The sequence below is a fragment of the Corythoichthys intestinalis genome, chromosome 19 (assembly GCF_030265065.1).
Source record: "Corythoichthys intestinalis isolate RoL2023-P3 chromosome 19, ASM3026506v1, whole genome shotgun sequence".
NCBI lineage: Eukaryota > Metazoa > Chordata > Actinopteri > Syngnathiformes > Syngnathidae > Corythoichthys > Corythoichthys intestinalis.
In genome coordinates this window covers 1,889,825-1,910,974 of record NC_080413.1, presented here as the reverse complement: position 1 = coordinate 1,910,974, position 21,150 = coordinate 1,889,825, and the positions used below count along the sequence as shown (strand labels likewise).

At 41.9% G+C, this 21,150-nt stretch overlaps 1 protein-coding gene across 1 annotated transcript; it reads left to right on the top strand.

Annotated features, from left to right (window-relative positions):
* The first annotated feature begins 1,466 nt into the window (after positions 1 to 1,466).
* Positions 1,467 to 20,817, top strand: bub1 (BUB1 mitotic checkpoint serine/threonine kinase). Its single transcript, XM_057822062.1, has 22 exons — positions 1,467 to 1,652; positions 5,258 to 5,317; positions 5,404 to 5,542; positions 10,728 to 10,924; positions 11,004 to 11,050; positions 11,112 to 11,176; positions 11,253 to 11,296; positions 11,470 to 11,648; positions 11,717 to 11,796; positions 11,855 to 11,930; positions 12,001 to 12,108; positions 13,543 to 13,644; positions 14,725 to 14,788; positions 15,986 to 16,146; positions 16,235 to 16,295; positions 16,380 to 16,687; positions 16,758 to 16,858; positions 16,916 to 17,077; positions 17,135 to 17,292; positions 17,351 to 17,528; positions 17,629 to 17,735; positions 19,913 to 20,817. The coding sequence occupies exons 1-22, from the start codon at positions 1,624 to 1,626 to the stop codon at positions 20,112 to 20,114; spliced, it is 2,628 nt and encodes an 875-aa protein (XP_057678045.1). The 5' UTR covers positions 1,467 to 1,623; the 3' UTR covers positions 20,115 to 20,817.
* Positions 20,818 to 21,150: the final 333 nt, after the last annotated feature.

Here is a 21,150-nt window from a genome sequence, read left to right as displayed (position 1 = left end):
ATCCAGAATAAACATTGGCTCGGTCACACCAAGCCACGCGGTTGCTAATCGTCATATGCTATTGTTTAGCCACAGCTGGATTCATTACCTTATTACTATTAATCCTTCAAACAGCTGCTGGAAACAAAAATGTTGTTTAATCCATCTGCAGGTGACAGGGAGATTGATTATTGACTGACTGATGATTTTACGACCCTGCGGGTCCTCACGGCGGTCCTCCTCTTTCAAAAAAGAACATGGCGATCAAACACTGCTGCTATGGAACTTGTAGAAATGACTCTAGACATTACGACACATGAAGGATGTTTTCTTCATACGTTTCCCGAAACCAAAAACCCGGAGGAAAAAATGTGAAAAATGGATCTTGACTTGGACTTATCCGGACGTCTAAAAGACCTGTTTAACGCCAGCAAGGTGAAGCCATTAACATTTCCTATGCAGCAAACTTTTTGTTGGGGGCCATGGTCCAACAGAGATCAAAGAGGTAAGCCAATTTGATATTTTTACTTATTTTTTAGCATGGCGTTTTGTCGTGCTGCTTCTGTCTGACAATGAATGACCTGAAAAAACTTAAAATGGTATCTGACTGCATCTGATACCTTTTCTGTTGTAAAAAAGTAAGGGGGAAGTGTTAATAAATTATCGAATTAAGACTTGTTATTAATGAAAAAATTTAAAGTGTTCATTGGCTGTCACCGAGTAGCATTTGCCATCGCTACACAAAAATAGCAATGTAAATTGCCCCCAAAATTGGTCAGAGACGTAAGACAATCAGAGGATATAATATATAAGACAGACAGGGCATATGGTGGTAAAGGATAGATTGTTTAGGTGGTAAAGGATAGATTGTTGAAACAGGAGAATGTCATTGTCAGTGACGTAAGGCAATGCACACAAGAAAAAAGTGTCGATAAAAAAGCTAACTCTGGATCAGGTCGTCTTGTCTTTTTCAGCCCTCGACACTGAAGCCATCTCTTCAACTGAACATTTGTATGTTCTTCCACATCTTTACCAGTGAATATGGCACCAGGGACATAATTTTCGGACAAAATTGGTAGGTTTAGCTCAGTAAACATCTCGTTCGTACAACATTTCTATGCATTTACTATTAGGGGCTAATGAGAGGTTGACCCGCCTAGCCACAATTGCTAACATCATGAATATTCATGAGCGAAAGTGACGTGTTGCTTGCGGTACGCCATTAACTTAATGTTCAACAAAAACCGTCAATTTAACCCTAAGGGAAAACCAAAACACGCCACTGTTAATTTAACAAAAAAAGATTCAAATTCCAAATTAATAAAAAGAGACTTTTTTTCGGGTTTATCAAAAAAATCTCTTTTAGGGACGATGGAGGTGATTAATACTGGAGTAAACCAGAAGGCGGCGACAACGTGCGCTAAGTGATTTTTCCTAGAAAACGAGTAAGGTTGCGTCGCAACATCCACGCCTTGCTATTGGCTGAGCGCGATATTTAAACGAAACGGCATCTCGTCTGTTTGTTTTCGAACATTCGATAAGGATTTTAAAGTTAGACGTCAATCCTGAGAAAAGAGATAGGGTCTTTTCTTTCATTTGTAGTCTGTTTTTTTTATATGTAGTGCTTTTGTTTTAACTCGCAAGATGGAAATGGATGTGGAGTCCTGTCTAAAGTAAGTGAAATAATCTAGCTAGCTAGCTAGCCCGGAGAACTCTGCTGTTGTTGTCCCGGTAGTTTGTGTTTTGGTTTTCTCTCCTGCTTTTAGCAACGAACCATTTTTTCCTCCCAAAACATTTGTCTCATTCCCAGAGTTAATCAAAATCGCTACTTTGGAACTTTGTTTCAAGTTTGTGTAAAGGAAGCAAGGAAAACGTGTTGTTGCAGATTTAATTTGGTAGGTGTTTCGGACCAAATTCCTTGTTTGTTTATTTGTAAACGCAACATGTAATACATCACTTTAAAGAACTTTTTATTCCATTCACTGAACTGAAACCCTTCTTAAGTATTCCATGAAATAACAACTCTATAGCTGATTGAAGGTGGCTGCCTTAGTTAAATGTTCTTGACTTCATCGCCTCATTATGATAGGGTATGGCAGTGCTTCTCAAAGTACACCTCTGCACAACATTGTGTCCTTTTTAATATCAAAGAAGAAGAAAAAGTGTTTAAAAAAAAAAAAAAAAGAACACATCCATACTGTAAAATTAGACTTAAGATACATTTTTTGACTGTTTGATACCGGGGGAAAAAAAATAATAATCACAGTCAAATTGATTAGCAACATTAACTCAAGAGGACAATATGCCAAACCATTAGACTGAAAAAACAAAAATGAATAGAACAATAACGACAGTGTAATTGGACAGAGAGACGGTTTCTATTTTTGCTGCAGGCACTATCAGCTTCTTTGCTGTGGTGTGGGGTTATTTTGCATTGAGCAACTTGGTATGCCACCTTATGTCATGCTGACAGTTCTCGCTGGTTTACTGATGTAACACTGACAAAGCGGGACGATTGTTGGCAATATTTGGCACCTTTTCGGTGGAAAAAAAAAAAAAAAAAATCCTGCTGTCCGCTGCGAACATTTTTAGACAAAGTAAACAGACTGGTCTTTCCTCGTCTCCCACTGTACTAAAAGTCAAAAGCCAAATGCTACGTAACCTTCGTCATATTTCTTTGTGTTGACTTTTCATATCTCCAGTTCTCTTTGCTGTGTGCTCTTGTTTGGTTCAAAAATACTGCGCACAGGCTGAAAATAAGACCGCCACTGCCACCCACTCAGCAGATGTGCAATTACACATTATTCTAATTCGGCGAAAAATTATGTCACCCAAGGTCACATGCGCCACCCCCAGCATCACTCTGCGCCCCCCTGGGGTAGCCCACTCCACTATTTGAGAAGTACTGGAGTATGGCAAGTACAAAAAGGGTCAAAACAAAAATAATTGTTAGTACACTGCAAATTTATAACGTCTTAATCAGATTATTTCTCTTAAATCTAGTCAAATAATTTTCTCCATCTTGTTTTGAGTGTTAAAGATTAGTTAAAGGGGACCACAGAAAGACATGAAGTTCTTAAAATATAAATTTTAGTACGAGTTATAATAATTTGATATTAAAACCGCTCTTAATGTTTTTGTTTTAATAAAATTTGTAAAATTATTTTAACTAGTAGGTCGCCATTGTTGTTGACGTCACATGGCCACGCTGCCGGAATCCACCTTGTCACTCTTTAACTACATTAACGTGTCCTCTGTTCTGCCCTTCCAATTTGAACCCGAGTGGAACATCTGAAGGACAGTAAAAGCAAAAGACGCGAATGAGTCGAGTAGCGTTCATGTGTCAAGTTCGCTTGTGACGAGAGCATTTGATGTCAAAAACTGTTTGCACATCTTAATGGTAATCTATTGTGTGATCCAACTTATTCCAATATTATTATGGAGATAGTTGGCATCCAGAGCTGCTGTGTGCTTAATATATGATTGGAGTATACCATAGACTTCATTACTATTGACGTGGCACTTCGTCATTCTTGGCGTAACGCCTTATTAAAGGGGGCAGAGCTTCATTTAGTAATAGCCGAGGACGGCACGCCACACGCTAATGTCGGATTTAACCTTGGATTTTTGAAGAACTACGAAAGCTGTACCGCATACAAACAGGAATGATTGTCTCAGGAGTGATTTTGTTCGAGGATTCAAGGTAAATATTTTATTTATCGTACCATGCACGCATGCGTGATTGAAGCATTTATTCGCAGGAATTTTCCTGTTTGTTTACACATGGAGGCAGCTAATTTTTGCAACTGACTAGCCTCATAGTTTACTTTTAACCAAGAATCGAGACTGTTTTACGTCCATATCTATGAAGAATTCGGGGATTTAAGCATTTATTCACAATAATTTGAAAAGCTCTGTTTACACCAGGTGGCCGCTAGCTTCGTTAGCTAACAGAGTAGCATTGTACCTCGACAATATACGTAAAATAAACGCTAACTGCACGTTTTTTTTTTACTTTTAACCAAGAATCGAGACTGTTTTGCGTCCATATCTGTGAAGAATTCGGGGATTTAAGCATTTATTCACAATAATTTTCGCCAGAAAAGCTCTGTTTACATCAGACGGCCGCTAGCCTCATTCACTAACAGTATATAGTGTATAATGATTATAAAGGGCTATTCTATATTGATTTATCTTGAATTTATTAATAATCTATTTACATACTATTTATAATTGATTCTGCATGTTTTCCTCAAGTATTAAGTTTCTAATGTTAAATTGAGTGATTTATTAGCCGTTGAAAACTTGAAACGTTGAAAAAATGTAGTTGCTATTTTGGTCAAAAACTTATATGATATGTTAAATATTGCTATTGATCCTGAAAATATAGGTGATTAGCTCTGCATTTGGCGATTTTTGTGCATCTAGTGTAAAATCCGAGACATTTATAGCTATTTTAAGTTATGTTATACTTGTATAAAAAAATAATTACTCAGGATTTTGTTAGGGAATGGCTTTGAATTTTCGGATGCCGCTGCTCATGGACACTCATATATGGCTAAGGTAGGTGCCTGTTTTGGTTTTAGGTCGGTAGCAGCTTTTGTTTTGAAAATATTTGAAGTTTTTGAAAATGGGCCCCCTACAAATCGGCCCCGTTTCCTGTGTCATGTCAATAGGTTATGAAGTCTATGAGTATACAGTGAAACAGCAGTTTGATTAATTTTTGCTGATATCCTGGGGCCGTGCGTCATAACACACGAAAACGTTTGCCTCTACCGAGACGTCTTATTTTTGTCACGTAAAAGCAGATGTCCAGATTGTTGATCATCCTGCCGGTTGCTTCCCGGTGAATAAGCGACACGAAAACGAATAAATGTATTACTGCCCAACAGATTATCATGACAGTGCAGTCGGTTTTCCATGTCTCCTCAAACACTCCACCTCAACTCATCAGCATGTCTGGACAACAGACTGCTTGCCCTCCAGGGTTGAAGTTGGTGACCCGGTTTATTGTATTTACACTACTGAAACCAACAATTCACAAAAATGCACAGTGCCAGTGAGATTCAAAACTAAAATGGCTCCATTGATAAAATTGGATTAGTCCAGACACCCCTGTTCTAGAGCATAGCCGTCATCTGTCCGAGGTATCGTCGCAGATTTGTAAACGCGTCAAATTAATGGAGAACGCCAGCAGGCAATCCGGGACGACTCGAGCAGAGTTTTCAGTTTCGCGGACCGATCCGAAAAAGTCACGTTGTAAATGTCCCCTGAGCAGAGCCTTTGAGAGCAGCTTCACCTCCTACGCCGGAGACGACCCGCTGGACGTCTGGATTAGGTCGGTGGCCGCTATTCTGCGCTCCTTTGCTTTTACGGCAAACGCAGCGGGTGGGCGCCACATGATCAATTGCATTTTCTCGGCAGGTTCGTGGAGTACTTGGATCAGAGTTTACCTCCCGGCGGCGACGGAATGTCGACGGTGCTGGAGAGACTGGTTCAGAACTTTCTGGGGGCGGAGCGATATGCCAACGACGTTCGTTTTGTCCGCCTCTGCATCATATGCGTAAGTGCGAGTCCTCAAAATTTATTCAATCTCAGCATGGGCCATTTGAGGAGGAGGAAGGTTGTTGTGATTAGTGCTGCAACGATTCATCGATTAACTCGAGTAATTCGTTTAGGGGAAAAAAAAGATTCAAATCAAATTTTGCTGCTTTGAGGATTTGTTTAACCCTTGAGAGTCGAAGGACGCGCCGGCGCGTCCTCAGCGCACGTCGTCTTTGAAGCACCCTCGCGTTTTAATTACGTCACCCTCATGCCGTTGGTTGGTCTCGTTTTAAAGTGCGGAAGTTGCGGTTTACTCTCGTTGTTATTTGAAGTCAATCGACCAACTAAAACGTGAGATATTGTCATTTAAGTTTTATAGTTTTATTGTCCTCTCAAAAAAACATTAAAACGCTGCATGGATCATTTGTTTATGTCTATATTTCCATAATTTCTTGTCCTTTTTCAAAACGGAAGCTCCATGAAAAAAACACAAATCAAACGAACCCTTTCGAAGTCACAGTGGAAGCACAAAATGCGTTTTTTTTTTTTATAAATATAACTGCCGTGCGAGGTTCCACCGAACAAGAGGCAGGAGTGTTCTGACGCAGCGACGGGCGAGCGACGGCCGTTTGAATCAAGCAAGCGGGCGAGCGACTTTGTGTGACTTTGAGGATGAACGGAAAACTAAATTTAGCGCAAGCAATTGTGCTTTTTGATCAACTTGAGGAAGAGGGTGGTCCAAATTCGTCATCATCGTCTTCTTCAGAAGAGTCCTCGAGTGAAGATAGTGACGGATTTGAACACGTGGGTGACGCCATCGACGAGCAGAGGTAAGCCAACTCACTTTTTTTTTTTTTTTTTTTTTAATGCTGTAAAAGTTTCTTTTGATATTGCAAGACAAAGTTAATTTTGATGCAATATAAGTGCGTGTTTGTGTATGTAATAATAAAATGTGCATATCAGATCAAAGTATAATTTGTGGTCTTCTTTCTATATGAAGATTAGGGATGTAGCACATATTCAGCTACGGTATTCTTTCTATTGTCATACATATAGATTTCCATTATTATTTATTGCTGTATATATTTTTATTTTATACTTTATTATTTTCATAAATACTGACTTTTGTTTCATGTACATTTATAGTGACAATGAAAGTAAAGTGAAATGAAAATGGAAGGGTGGAAAGAGGACCGACACCCCATGGAAGTGTGGGCTGTGATGTAGCCCTGTGTCTAATTCCAGGACGAAACTGCTTTTCGGAGTGGCATGCCTGAAAAAAATTTAACTTGTTTATTGTAAATATTTTTGAAAATACTTTTTTCCCCAATGTTATATATATATTTTTTTTCCCACAATCAGTCTTCTCAATTTGTGTATATAAATGTGTGTTCAAGAAGCTTGATTGTGTGTACATAGTTTTCATCAGGTGATGGGCCGCAATACCTAAACTCATAAAGAGATGGCCTCTAAACACTTTTTGTGTTAGATGGTATATTTTTTCACTGTTCTTCACTGTTTGGTCTGCTGTATATAACCTGTTTTGACTAGAGCATGTATAAATGCAAAAAACGCCTATGGCTATACCTGTTGTTTATGTTGAATTGTCAAATAAAAGACTATTTATTCTAAATTTTTTTGGTTGAATGTTCATCCTAACATGTTGAATAAATATTACAAAGTTTCAAAACGGTTCGTTACGCATGTTTGGTTGTCAATTGGACATCAATATTAAAAATTTTGACAAAACGATTTTGGAATTTTTGGTCTTTTTGGGCCCAAAATTATGATTTATAATTGGTCAGTGAAGGAAACAACAGTTTGGACATGAAGTTCAAGGTGTCACAAAAAAAGGGACCAAACCAGGCCATCGTAAACAATTCTGTCTTTGAAATATAAAGGCAACTTCAAAGGCATGCAAAATCAGACAAAATAGGCCCAGACCTTAAAGGGTTAATTACAGTGGTGTTGTAATGGTTTGTTTTTAAAGTGTTTGCATTTAGTTTTATTGATTTGCGTTGATACACTGCCCTCTAGTGGGAGCAGTGACTATGACAACTAGGGCCACAGCTATCGAATATTTTAATAACTGAGTATTCAACTGAAAATTGTATTGATTAATCGAGTAATAGGATCAAACATTTTTCTTTAGCTTAAGATCCATTATAAATACACATGAGAAAACAGGACATTTCACCTAATATTGAACCATTTTCAGACAATCAGTCGCTATGTACATTGTTGAAAACGGCTAACAATTGCATCCCAGTTGTGACTAGGGGGGAAAAAAACAAGGCTTTCACTCAAAGAACTAAAAAAAAATCTTATTTCTTACCTAAAAATGTCATTACGCTTTTTTTCCCCATGTGTTTCAATTGAATTTCCATTTGTGTCAAGTGATTTTTAGGTTCTAGTTTTAAGTTTGTATGTCTGATAGGATTTTCACTTTTTGCAGTGTTCAAAATAAATGTATGTTACCTGCTGTATTGGAGCACATTAGGCACCAGTGTTACTTTGTGTTTTATCCAGCTAAGACTACTGAGCTACTTAGCTTCATTATGTTGTATGTGACACCCTCCTCATTCCGCAGCGCTGTGTTTTTACAGATAAACAAAGCCTGTATGTAAGACACGTTAGCCACGTTTCAAAAGTAGTCATAATTAATCGAAACCTAGCCCTCTGAAGGGCTAACCTTACGTTAACAAGGTACAGTAACTCTCCACTTCTCTAGTTATTCGTGCTGATAAGTCTACTGCTTTAAGATGGCGGCTGTTTACTAACTCCGGCGAGTCTCATTCGCACTTAGTTCCATATACAGTGCTGGCCAAAAGTATTGGCACCCATGCAATTGTGTCACATGCACTACCGTTCAAAAGTTTGGGGTAAGCGACCCCAAACATTTGAACTGTAGTGTACCATATATGATTTTTCATTATGTACACTACAGTTACCATGTGGGATTTTTTATTATGTACACTACGGTTCAAACGTTTGGGGTTGCTTGGACCCCAAATGTTTGAACGGTAGTGTAATTGCTCGATTTATCCCAGAAATTGATTGCAATTACAAATGCTTTGGTTTTAATATCTTCATTAATTTTACTTGAAATGAAAAAAAAAAACCCAAATGAGAATGGGGGGGGGGATCATTACAATTTTGCACAAAACTCAAAAAATGGGGCAGACAAAAGTATTGGCACCCTTTGAAAAATTATGTGATGCTTCTCTGATTTGTGTAATTAACAGCACTTGTTACTTACCTGTGGCACATAACAGGTGGTGGGAATAACTAAACCACACTTGCAGCCAGTTAACATGGATTAAAGTTGACTCAACTTCTGTCCTGTGTCCTTGTGTGTACCACATTGAGCATGGCAAAAAGAAAGAAGACCAAAGAACGGTCTGATGACTTGAGAAGCAAAATTGTTAGGCAATCTCAAGGCTACAAGTCCATCTCCAAAGACCTGAATGTTCCTGTGTCTACCGTGCGCAGTGCCATCAGTAAATGTAAAGCCCGTGGTACTGCGGCTAACCTCCCTACATGTGGACAGAAAAGAAAAATTGACGAGAGAATAGAATAGAATACAATAGAATAGAATAGAACACCTTTATTGTCATTACAAAGTGTCATGAGATTCAAAGCTGGCAAAATTAAACAATTCCTCGAGGCGAATAATATTACTCGGGTCAATTTTTAAACTTGAGTTACTCGAGTATTCGTTTCAGATCTAATTACAACTCTGCTAACATGGCCGGATCCAGTGGCTCCCAGTTAAGACCAACATAAGAGTTACATAAGTTTTTTTTTTTTTTTAGACTATAGATTAGTCGATTATTTAAACAATCGATAGCTGCAGCCCTGTAGACCCTACTCACCAACGTCACAAAATGACGTGTCGCTGTATCCGGCCGCCATATTGTCCGTCATTGTTTAGCCCTATTCTCAATGGTTTCAATTAGTCGGGCAATTTATAGAGCAATTCATGGAAGCCCCGGTGTTATCTGACGCTGTAAACTTATTGGATGCGTTGCATTAAAGGCGTTATGTGGAAAAGCTTCAGTTTATCCATTCGCCAGATCCATATTTGATGCCTAAATCGATGTTTTTCGACCCGGTCTTCGCCGTCTCTGCCTGACATCTGCTACCCTGATATCTACAACTATCTTGTCCACAGAAACTCAGCCTATTCTCAAGAAACTTTGAAACACTTTAAGAGCAGCACTCTAAGCAACATTACCCCTTGTGACCCTTTACTTCCAATTTTCTAAAATGGCGACAATCAATAAAAAAAAAAGTTGACTGCTACGCGTCAAGGATAGGTGCATATTGGACTATTTCTTCAATAAAATACACAACTGTGTCTGCCTAATTTGCAAAGAGACAGTCGCGGAAGATACGCAACGAGAAATTAAAGCAACTTGAATTTAATTTCACAGCAGCAGTATTTCGCAAGAGCCCGAGGGTCGAAAGAGAACGCCACGAAGGCGAGATTGTTGAAATTATGAATTAAAAATAATAATAATAAAGCAAATGTGACACACAGAAGGGCTTGCTAAAATTCCTTTAAATGTATTGTTCTACGTAAATCAGCCCAGGTAGCCCCCCACATTTTTACCACACCAAATCTGTTCCCCTTTGCAAAAAGTTTGGACACCCCTGTTTAACCGATGATCCGTAGACGAGGCCAGCTTCTTTCACTTGTTACCAGTTTATTCAAAAAATAAAGATGGTGGAAGAAATAAGCATCTTGAATTTGAAACGGTATGTTGTCGGCAATTAGCCTAGCAGCGATCTTAACTGTGGTTGTCAGCCCAAAATCCTCTAAATATATATTAAATGCATCTTACCAGATATAAAATTACTACATAATCTGTGGTAATCGGTTGGAGCCCAGTTTTCTCGTCGAATTGCAGCAGTCCATCTCGCTCTCCTCTCCGGTTCTCTCGGAATACGGTAGAACTTCAAGTCTCTCCGTCTATCTTCTCTGTTATTGCAACCGACCGCCACACACGACTTCACCATTTTGATTATTAATGTTAACGAGCAGAAAAACACGCCATAATAGGAGGAATTTACATAGCGGTAATGCATCAACACGACGAGTTGACGGACAATATGGCGCGGGGGCGTGGTTGTGACGTCATGTGAGTAGGGTCTATTCATGATGTCTTTGGCGACGTTCCGGAGAATTTTATCCTTTTCAGGCCACTTACTATTCGGAGCCCGAGGCCTTGCTCCAGTACGTGTTTAGCAAAGGCGTGGGCACCAGGACGGCGGCTCTCTACGTATCCTGGGCGCAACACTTGGAGCGCAAAGCCATGAGGGAGGAAGCCGATGCAGTTTACCTCAAAGCCATGGAGAACCGAGCAGAGCCTGTCCAAAACCTCATGCAGGAGTACAGGTGACCTTTCGTCGTCATCGTCGCGGTCTATCTCTGTCTGCCCCGAGATTTGAAATTGCGCCCGTTCCGTCTTCTTCAGGCAGTTTCAGGCCAGAAACGGAAGCCGAGAGATGCCGTCGGGAGGTGGTAGGTCACTCTGTCACCGCCTCTCCTCACCATGCCCGCCGCTAACGTTTCTCTTGCGCAGGAATGGGCAGGCAGCCCGGCGAGTGCGACCCACGACCGGCAGGCGCGCCCGCCATTCCCTCGCAGGTGCTCCTGTACTTTAGAAAGAAACAGCGTTGACGGAAACGTCCCTGGCTAAAATTGTTCACTTGCTCCTTCTCAGATCGCGGCGGAACTTCCGGCCAATGGCGTCTTTTACGTCAGCACGTAAGTCGCGCTGACCGCACGTCAACGAGCAGCTCTTTTGTTAGCATTTTAGCTCTAAAATCATTGGATATGGGCTATGCAATAAGCTTCAACTCAGCCTATTCTCTTGCACCTCTCAGTTTGAACACTAGATGGAGCTTGTTACTGAACTCAGATCAAACTTTGTCCTCCAGAATTTCACGCTCCGAAGTGCGGCCTGTGCCCCGTGACGAGCCCGAGCGCGAATTGATATCCATGTACTCCAAGCACGAGCTGCAGTGCTCGGAAAGCGAGCTCTGCTTTGAAGAAGTGCGCGCCAGGATGTACTTTTTGAAGAGGAAAGAGAAGCGGGAGGCCGAGGAACGGCTCCAACGTAAGTGGACGTAGAGAAAGGCGGCCCGGCCGGATTATGTCTTACTCGTGTGTCCCTCTCGCGTAAAGTGGAGCGCGCGGTAAGGGAGGACAGGGAGGCAGTGGCCAGGCTGCGCCGCCAACTGGACCTCATGGACAGGACGCTGCAGGTGAGACACCGACCGTCCAACGACTTTTCTTTTCCTTGAGCTTTTATTCCCCCATCAGATGTCGATTCCTATGGGACAGCCCGTTGGCTGCGACGCCTTCATGCAAGAAGAAGAGCAAGCGGACGACCCGGATGGTGACTGGCATGAAGATTTTAGTCCCAGCCGGCTGGGAGAGCGTTCCCTCATGTGTCTTTTGCGTCCCAGCGTCACGGGGAAGCGTGCCGGACAATTCTCGGGATTCGATGAGCTGCGCGCACGTCACGCCGTCGCGCGTACCGCCTTCGCCCACCGTCAACACACGCGAAGCGCTAGGTAAGAGAGTTGAATAATTTATATAAAATTTATAAATAAAATTTATTCAAGAACGATGTCAATCGTTTGTGCTGCTCTCGTTTTTAAGATTTTTACAGTTCTTTTATAGGTCAATCTGAGGTCAACCACCCCCCTATTTTGATTAAAAATGATGTCAATCGTTTATGCTATCATTTTCGAGATATTAATTTCGAGTGATGACGTCACACAGCCCACCATTTTTTGCAAAATGTAATGGTGCCAATCGTTTGTGCTGTAAAAATTTCTGTTTGTGCTACTATCGTTTTATAGATTTTGAGATGTTAATTTCAAGTGATGATGTCAGTCGCAGCACTTCCGTCGTGGCTGACGGAGCGTACCAACTCTCTCAATAACAGAGGGGCGTCCCAACATCTAGCGCAAACGTAGCACAAAGGAAGTTTTGCAGTAAATGGTTCGAGTGATGAGGCATGGTGCTGAGTTTTGGAGGAGCTGCAGTTTGGGGAGGGATTTATTTGGGAGACTGTAGAGGAGTTACATTAGTTAATCTGGGAGGTGACTAGACTGCAGACGAGAGTGTCGGGCGTGAGTGAAGGAAGGGGATGAGAGATGTTACTGAGGTGGAAGTAGGCTGACCTGGTAATGTTGATATGGGAGCTGTTGAAATTAAGGTAAGGTTATCAAATTTATCCCAATAACGGTGGTAATTTTTAAAAAAATGTATCACATTAAAATATTTAATGAAATAATGCATGCGCCGCATGACCCACTCACGCATTGTCGTGCTCCATCTATAATGGTGCCGTTTTGCCTATATAGAGAACTATAAGGCAGCGTAAAATGAGTAGAATGAATTTTGGCAGCCTTTGGAGCCTTATTTTATTGTGTTAATTATGTTATAGCCCATCGTAGAGAAGATATATGAATTGGTAGCACTACGCACAGTCATGGTTCCACTTCCAATCATGCATTTGGGCATGGCCTTCAGTATCATTTACTGAAAGCTCAACAAATACACTAGATGGCAATATTTAGTCACAATATACAAAGCCACAAGTCTTTCTATCCGTGGATCCCTCTCACAGAAAGAATGTTAATAATGTAAATCCCATCTTGAGGATTTATTGTCATAATAAACAAATACAGTACTTATGTACTGTATGTTGAATGTATATATTCGCCCGAGTTTTATTCATTTTTTTCTTAATGCATTGCCAAAATGTATATGATCGGGAAAAATTATCGGGAATGATTGGAATTGAATCGGGAGCAAAAAAAAGCAATCGGATCGGGATATATCGGGATCGGCAGATACTCAAACTAAAACGATCGGGATCGGATCGGGAGCAAAAAAACATGATCGGAACAACCCTTATTATTATTATTATTATTTTATTTTATTTTATTTTTTTTAACTCTTTAATGGCAATCACCAAGCTGTTGTGCGTGTTCCAGATGTGATCATGGGAATGTTCCAAGCGCCCACCCTGAGTGGGGACGCCTTCGGAGACAGGTCGGCACTCTTTGTACCTGGAGAGCCGCCGGACCGTGATGACCGTAAGCCCCCACCCCCAATTCCAGTTCACACTTTTCTGTAAAACACAACTATACATAAAAACTCGGATGTATAGACTGTATGTATGTATGTATGTACAGTGTATCACAAAAGTGAGTACACCCCTCACATTTCTGCAGATATTTATATCTTTTCATGGGACAACACTGACAAAATGACACTTTGACAAAATGAAAAGGAGTCTGCGTGCAGCTTATATAATCGTGTTCATTTATTTTCCCCTCAAAATAACTCAAAATATAGCCATTAATATTTAAACTCCTGGCAACAAAAGTGAGTACACCTCTTTGAAAAAACGTACATCCCTAAACGTTCAAATTGAGTACTGCTTGTCATTTTCCCTCCAAAATGTCATGTGACTCGTTACAGAAGTGCTGTCAGCATTGCTGCAGAGATTGAAGAGGTGGGGGGGGGGGGGTCAGCCTGTTAGTGCTCAGACCATACGCTGCACTCTACATCAAATTGGTGTGCATGGCTGTCACCCAAGGAGAAAGAAAGCGCGCCCGTCTCATCACACCACAGGACATGTTTCCAATAATCTATGTGCTTTGTTGACATGTCTTCACCAAACTGTTTGCAGGCTTTCTTGTGTACAGTCTTCAGAAGAGGCTTCCTCCTGGGGTGACAGCCATGCACTCTGATTTGATTTGTAGAGTGAGACGTATGGTCTGAGCAATAACAGGCTGACCCCCCACCTCTTCAATCTCTACAGCAACGCTGACAGCACTCCTGTAACGAGTCACATGACATTTTGGAGGGAAAATGACAAGTAGTACTCAATTTGGACATTTAGGGATGTACGTTTTTTTCAAAGGGGTGTACTCACTTTTGTTGCCAGGGGATTAGATATTAATGGCTATATTTTAAGTTATTTTGAAGGGAAAATAAATTAACTCTATGATAGAAGCTGCACCCAGACTACTTTTCATTGTGTCAAAGTGTCATTTTGTCAGTGTTGTCTCATGAAAAGATATGAATATCTGCAGAAATGTGGGGGTGTACTCACTTTTATGATACACTGTATGTGCAATAACTTTTGGGTATGTCTCGCTGGTTCCCAGACAGCGCCCCGCCTGCCAGCTTCGCCTCCACGGAGCCGTTTACCATTTACCAGGATGATGTCAGGTCAGTCATGCACAGACTTCACTATTAGTTGACGGGACATGGGGCTTAGGGCTGATCCATGGGGGACCTATTTTCAAAAGCTTAAAATTCAAATATTTTCAAAATCAAAGTTGCGAGCTAGGAGACATTCCCTAATAATATCCAGATTAATTATTTTTTTTATGCAAATATAACAAAACTTGGAGATAAAATATTCAAACCTTACTCTAGAGCAGTGCTTTTCAACCTTTTCTGAGTCACGGCATGTTTTTACATTAGAAAAAATCTCGCGGCACACCACAAACCAAAAATATTCCAAGATTACTTTCTGTACATTATATTTAAGGTAATAAAATAATTTCTTAATACTTATAATTACTCGGTGTGAAACTTGAGCCTGTTTACAGTCCCTGACAAAAGTCTTGTCGCTTATCCATTTTGTAGAAACAATTGCTAATAACCTGACTTTTAATTATTCAATTGGTTTCAGAAATGGCTCATATGAAAGCTAAGACTCTCCCAAATGATGATGAATGTACAAAAATATATTTGTTTCACTGAAAGAAGATTTAATGAAGACATAAAGGTCAAATTTTGGCAAGACAAAAGTTTTGTCGCCTACAGAAAGTTGTGTGAAAATTGAACAAAAATGTACTTCAAATACAAAAATATGTTACATTACTTAGTAGTGGTGCTGTGAGATCCAAATGTAATATTTTGTATGACTTCCATGGGCTTGAAGGAATGCATCCATGCGGTTCGGCAATGATTCATACAAGTCATCAGGAACATCAAAGAAAGCAGTCTTGCATGCATCCCAGAGACATTCTTGGGTTTCGTCTTCCATGCTTCCTCTTTCATCCTGTTCATGTCTGGTGACTGGGCTGGCCAGTCCTGGAGGATCTTAATCTTCTTTGCCTTGAGGAACTTTGAGGTAGAGATTGAAGTATGTGGTGGAGCACCATTTTATGGTTAGGAATGCAAGAGGCAGCTAAGATTTGTTGATATTTCAGACTATTTATGTTGCCTTCCACCCATGATAGTCTGAGTCGTGAGAGGGCACCTTTTCAACCCTCTGCCCCAAAAAACCTGGGGTTTCCTGTGACACCGAGCCCCTGGCTGTTTTTTTCTGTGTTAAATTGAGCCAATTTCGACATATCTATGATATTTTGGTGCAGTCGGGTCCGATTTTTGCTGTTGTTTTGTGGTTACGCGCAGCGTCACTAATTCCCGCACGAGCAGAGCGGCAGAAGCAGGAGCCCTGTCGGCGCGGTGCGACGGCCGGCTGGCGGCGTGTCCCGAAGACACGGCCGACTTTGCCACGGCGGCGCACTGCGTGTCCACGCCCTTTGCGCAAAGAACCGCTTACCACGTCGCAGGTAAGACTTTCCCGTCCGTCCTACTAGCTTTTCTCTCAGATTCTTGGGAAGTGAAAATGAAGGAGCGACGGCATCTTTGCGTTTTTAGCGAGCGGGACGTGCGTAGACGGGGACGAAAACACCTTCGTCAGACGTTTGCAGAAGCTCAGGTAAACGACCTATGAAGCGGCACTAGCAAACTCCCCCTAGCGGTTGACAATGGTTTTTTGAGTTTGAAGGGGGTTTTTTTTCAGTCCCATCTTGGAGCAGAGCCCGCCCGATGAAAAGCTTCCCGCCTGCGGGGCGGCGCAAGAGTCCGTCACCGCCCCGCAACCGGCCGCCTTGTCCTTCGGGGAACGGACGCAGGGAGCCACCACCGCCGAAGAGCCTTTCGCCATCCTGGAGGACACCCCGCGGGAACCCGTTCTGGCCGACCCTTGGAACGACGAGCTCATCTCCCGCTTCCTGTCCGAGATGAGCCCGCCCCTCAGCTCGCACCCGCAATACATCAGCTGGCGGTGCTGCCTCCCCAACATCGCCCCTAAGATGACAGTCAGCATGGGTGAGGACAAAAAAATTAAACCGCGAGCCTCCAGCGGCGAGGCGTGACCGCCCTCTTCCCTCTACGGCAGGAAACGCATCTTTGCGAGTGGACCGCATTCTTGGCCAGGGGGCTTTCGCCACAGTCTACCAGGCTAGCGACCCCACCGGCTCCGACAAGTTGGTGCTCAAGGTAAGGCGGCCGGCGCCCTTGGATTAGTCCAGAGAGAGACGGTTACCCCGCCCACAGGTGCAGAAGCCGGCCAATCCGTGGGAGTTTTACATCAATGCGCAGCTGGACCGTCGCCTGGGACCGCACGTCCGTCACCTGTTTGGCCGCGTCCACTCTGCTCACGTCTTCACCGACGGCAGCGTCCTGCTGGCCGAGCTGCACGGCTACGGCACCCTGCTGGTACGTCACCCGGCCGTTGGGAGTTTTGCCCGTATCACGCCTGTGTTTTCCCCTTAGAACACGGTCAACCTTTACAAAAATCTGGGCGACAAAGTCATGCCTCAGCCTCTGGTCATGTACTTCACCGTCTGTATCCTGCGAATGCTGGAAGAACTTCACGCCGCGCGCGTAATCCACGCCGACATCAAGCCGGACAACTTTATGTTGGGACAGAGGTAAGGGACTTTCGGCCCGGCCGGCGTGCTCCTCTAAAGTTCTCCGTGCGCGGCCCAGGTTCGCCGAGAACGACGACTTAGATCCAGAGAACTTGGAACACGGCCTGGTCCTGGTGGACTTCGGCCAAAGCCTCGACATGACTCTTTTCCCGGAAGGCGCGGCCTTCACCGCCAAGTGCTTGACGTCCGGCTTCCAGTGCCCCCAGATGCTCAGCGGGAAGCCCTGGAACTACCAGGTGGGTCGCAATCACCACCTCACCAAACGCGAAAAGCAGCCGCGCTTCGGTTCGGCACTGAGCAACCGCGACGCTAACGTTTCAACGTGCCCGTTTGCAGACGGATATGTTTGGCGTAGCGGCGACAGCTCACGTCCTGCTCTTCGGAATGTACATGCAGCTGGCGGAGGAGGACGGAATGTGGATGCCCCGCGCCAGCTTTCGAAGGTAATCTACCCGACGTCGCTTGACTTGACACCTGTTTCGGGAGAGTTTTTTTAATGTCAGCTGCTTGGTATGAAAGCGGCCAAAACATTGACAAAGAAGGGTACATTGTTGTCTCTTCAATGCCAAGCTTGGCTGCACATCAGCCGTGAATGATCACCTAAAGCGCCGTCACCCAATTTGTAAGTCCATCTAACTAACGACATGTTTTATTGAAGTTGCTAAGCCTGTTGCGATATGCAATGAGTCCATTTGTCGCACGATCAATAAAAATGAGGGTGGTAATTTTCACGGTTGCGTTTAAATTTGTACGTTTTGATGGCATATGAGACTCAAGTTCATTTCACAGAGGTTTATTGGTCATCAACACGCCATAGAATTAAAGTTCAAACGTACAAAATAAGGAAACACATGTATAATAAACACTGTAAATGTTAGCATTGCTGCATTGAGGCTAATGGCGAAAAAAGATCATCTTCTTTAGCCTGCTGTAAATCATTGGCAGTCTTCTCCAAAACGCAAACTTGCGGTTAGAACGTGACACTTTAAACATGAAAAATCGCTGGTTAACAGCATTTGAAAATGAAAAAAAATTGATTACTGTCACCACATGCAAAAAAAAAGCTTTTTTTTTTTTTTTTGCAGAGTGTAAAGCTAACTGTTAGCGGTTTAGCAAACGTACTTCCGGTGAACATTTCAAAATAAAAGCACGTCATGTTCATCATATAAATAACAATTTCTGGAGTTAATCCCGTATACTTCAGAATTCAGATTCTGCACTAACAATAGCTTTAAAACGACACCCTTTATGAAAAATCTAATTGGCAATGATTATAAAACTATTATATGTAGTAGTATACTATAATATTAATGCTAGATTTTTTTTTTTTGTCAATTGTTTTGAATCATGTTGGAAAGGCGAAGTCTGTGTTCTGAATTTGTTTACGTTCAACATTTTTGCACTAGTTAATGCTATCAGCATTTGACCTCATTTGTGATTTAATGTTTGTATTTATTTTTGTTTATTTGGGAATTAATAAAGAATTTATGTGTTCCAAAATGTTTTTGTGAATTAATAAGCTTCATCAAAAATGTCATTGCTAAATTAGTAAAAAAAAAAAAAAAAAAAAAAGTCGACTAATCGTAAAAATAGTCTGCTGACTAATCGGGAGAAAATGAGTCGTTTGGGACAATAGTTGTACAGTGTACCAGAACATATTTCCTCCTCACCTTTTTAACCTCTGACTCATTTTCATGCCTGCCCCTTGTACTGACTCCATTTTGAAAGCTGGAAAAGGCTTCGAAGCACAAGTTGACAATTTATTCTGAGTCGACACCAATCATACAGTACAGAGGGACCGAGGCGAGGATCCAAAGTCACCATATCACAAGTCAACAAAAGGTTCCTGAGAAAAATGACAACGATTTAGTTAAGCATTGTCTTTTTGAAGGCGGGGCGAGCTGTGGGAAGAAGGGTGTGTTTGGGCGTTGTTTAGGATTATTGTCTGTTTGTGGATTGGACAGGAGGATTCGGGAGTTATTGTTGTCCGGCCAACAAGGGTTGTGGATTTTGCCACCTCAGCGTCAAAGGGGCTCTTGGAGTCTTATCAGTCATGTTATCAGTTGGAAATCGGGCGTTCTCCGGTGTTCCTTGTGTTGGGACAGGGAAGTCCCGCCATTTGTTCTGGACTGTCCGGGAGAACTGATTGCGAGAGTTGGTGGTGCAGACGTGGGCTCGTCAGCGTCAATCTTGCTCAGTTAGTTGCATGACGCACACGTTGGGCTTCTGTGATAAGAAGGCGTCATGTATCTCTTATGCCCTGTGTCAAATATATTCTGCTTGTTTTCCTTAAACTATGATATAAGTGGTATTTATTTTATATTGGGTGTGTTAGAGTAATACAAACAGTAAATATGAGAAACGATACTGTTCCCTGATTGATTATATTAAGTGTGTTAGAATAATGCAAACAGTTAGACGGTGCCTCTCCTTCAGTACCGATGCTTGGATTTTAATGTCGTGGTTTGAAAAATACTTGAATTTCGCATCAAGTGTTTGAACATTTTTTGAAGGATTAGGCTGAGAGATTGGAGTTTGAGCATTCGTCGCTTTCGTTTCCTCAAGAGTCCGTCATGAACACGAACACTTTGATCCACGGTCACTCAACTTGTCTCCTCAGGAACCCTCACGCCGACACGTGGCGGCACTTTTTCCGGACCTTGCTGAACGTGGACGCCTGCCACCCGGCGCCTGAGATGCTGGCCGACCTGCGCCGTCGTCTGACCGACGTCTTGCGGCGGGACTACTCCGGAAAGATGGCCTCACTCAAGAGCCGCCTACTGGTCCTCCTGTTGGAGAGCTCCAAGGCAGGCCGACGGTGACGCAAGAGATGGCGGCAATTTGAGAGTTTTGTTATGACGTTCATCCCCCGCCTGTTGCCAAATGTTTGTTTGTTTTTAACTGTTCGCAGAAAAAAAATTTGTTAATAAAAACTGTTCGAATGTTTTTCATAATGGCAAATTCGTATTTCCTTGATTTAGAATAGAATGGAAAGCATTTGTCATTGTATGGCGTACAACGTGACTTAAAGCTTCGCCATAAATTACACCACATTAAAGCAAAAGTACAATAAGGCTGATATAAAGTTGTACACAAATTGGGAGGAAAGTGAACCGCAAGTGGTGATGTGCTGCAAATGTAACGGTGCATATATGACAAAATACAATACTCAAACAAGGAGGCAAATGGCAAATGACTTCATAGATATTGAACCAAGAGTGCAAATATTGCATATGCGGTACCCAGATTGAGACTGATTATCTAAGAGCATGTTACAGTACTTAGATGCATGTGACAATGTTGTGGCATTAGCAGTGCAATGACCGTAACGTTTAAAAGCAATCTTTAGTTGTGTATGCTAACAAATTTGAAGCCAATAAATCAATCAATCCTAAATCCTGCCTTGTATTTCCACTATCCAAACTTGCATGAGTGCAAACATTTAATCAACAGCCTCTTCCTGTCATAAATATCTTGAGGTGAAATGGTTTAAGGCAGAAGTAGGCGTAGTTTTTAAACGACGGCCATCTTGAGACAGAATACTTGCATCTCCAGATTATTTGTTTCCTTTCCCCAGCTGAATGTTGATTTAAAGACGCTTTCATTTATAACAAACTACTAAAAAATGCTTTGAAACTGTAGGATTGTTGAGGAACTTGAATTTGCTGATAGACCCTTAAAAAAAAAAAAAAAACTTGCTGTATTTTTCTTCTCCACTTATTTTGCATTAACATTTTTTTTTTTTAATTACATTTCCTGTTTATAATTTCAAATGTATGACTCATGGATATTCATGACACATACTAACGTGACTTTAACTCAAACTAGATGTTGGAATAAATTCGAACAAGAATGCGG

Excerpts from the sequence above, each read along its gene's own strand:
- bub1 (XM_057822062.1), top strand. The coding sequence starts at position 1,624 with ATGGAAATGGATGTGGAGTCCTGTCTAAA. Across the intron at positions 16,296-16,379 it reads AGACGTTTGCAGAAGCTCAG|TCCCATCTTGGAGCAGAGCC; the intron begins GTAAACGACCTA and ends GTTTTTTTTCAG. Across the intron at positions 16,859-16,915 it reads CCGACAAGTTGGTGCTCAAG|GTGCAGAAGCCGGCCAATCC; the intron begins GTAAGGCGGCCG and ends CCCCGCCCACAG.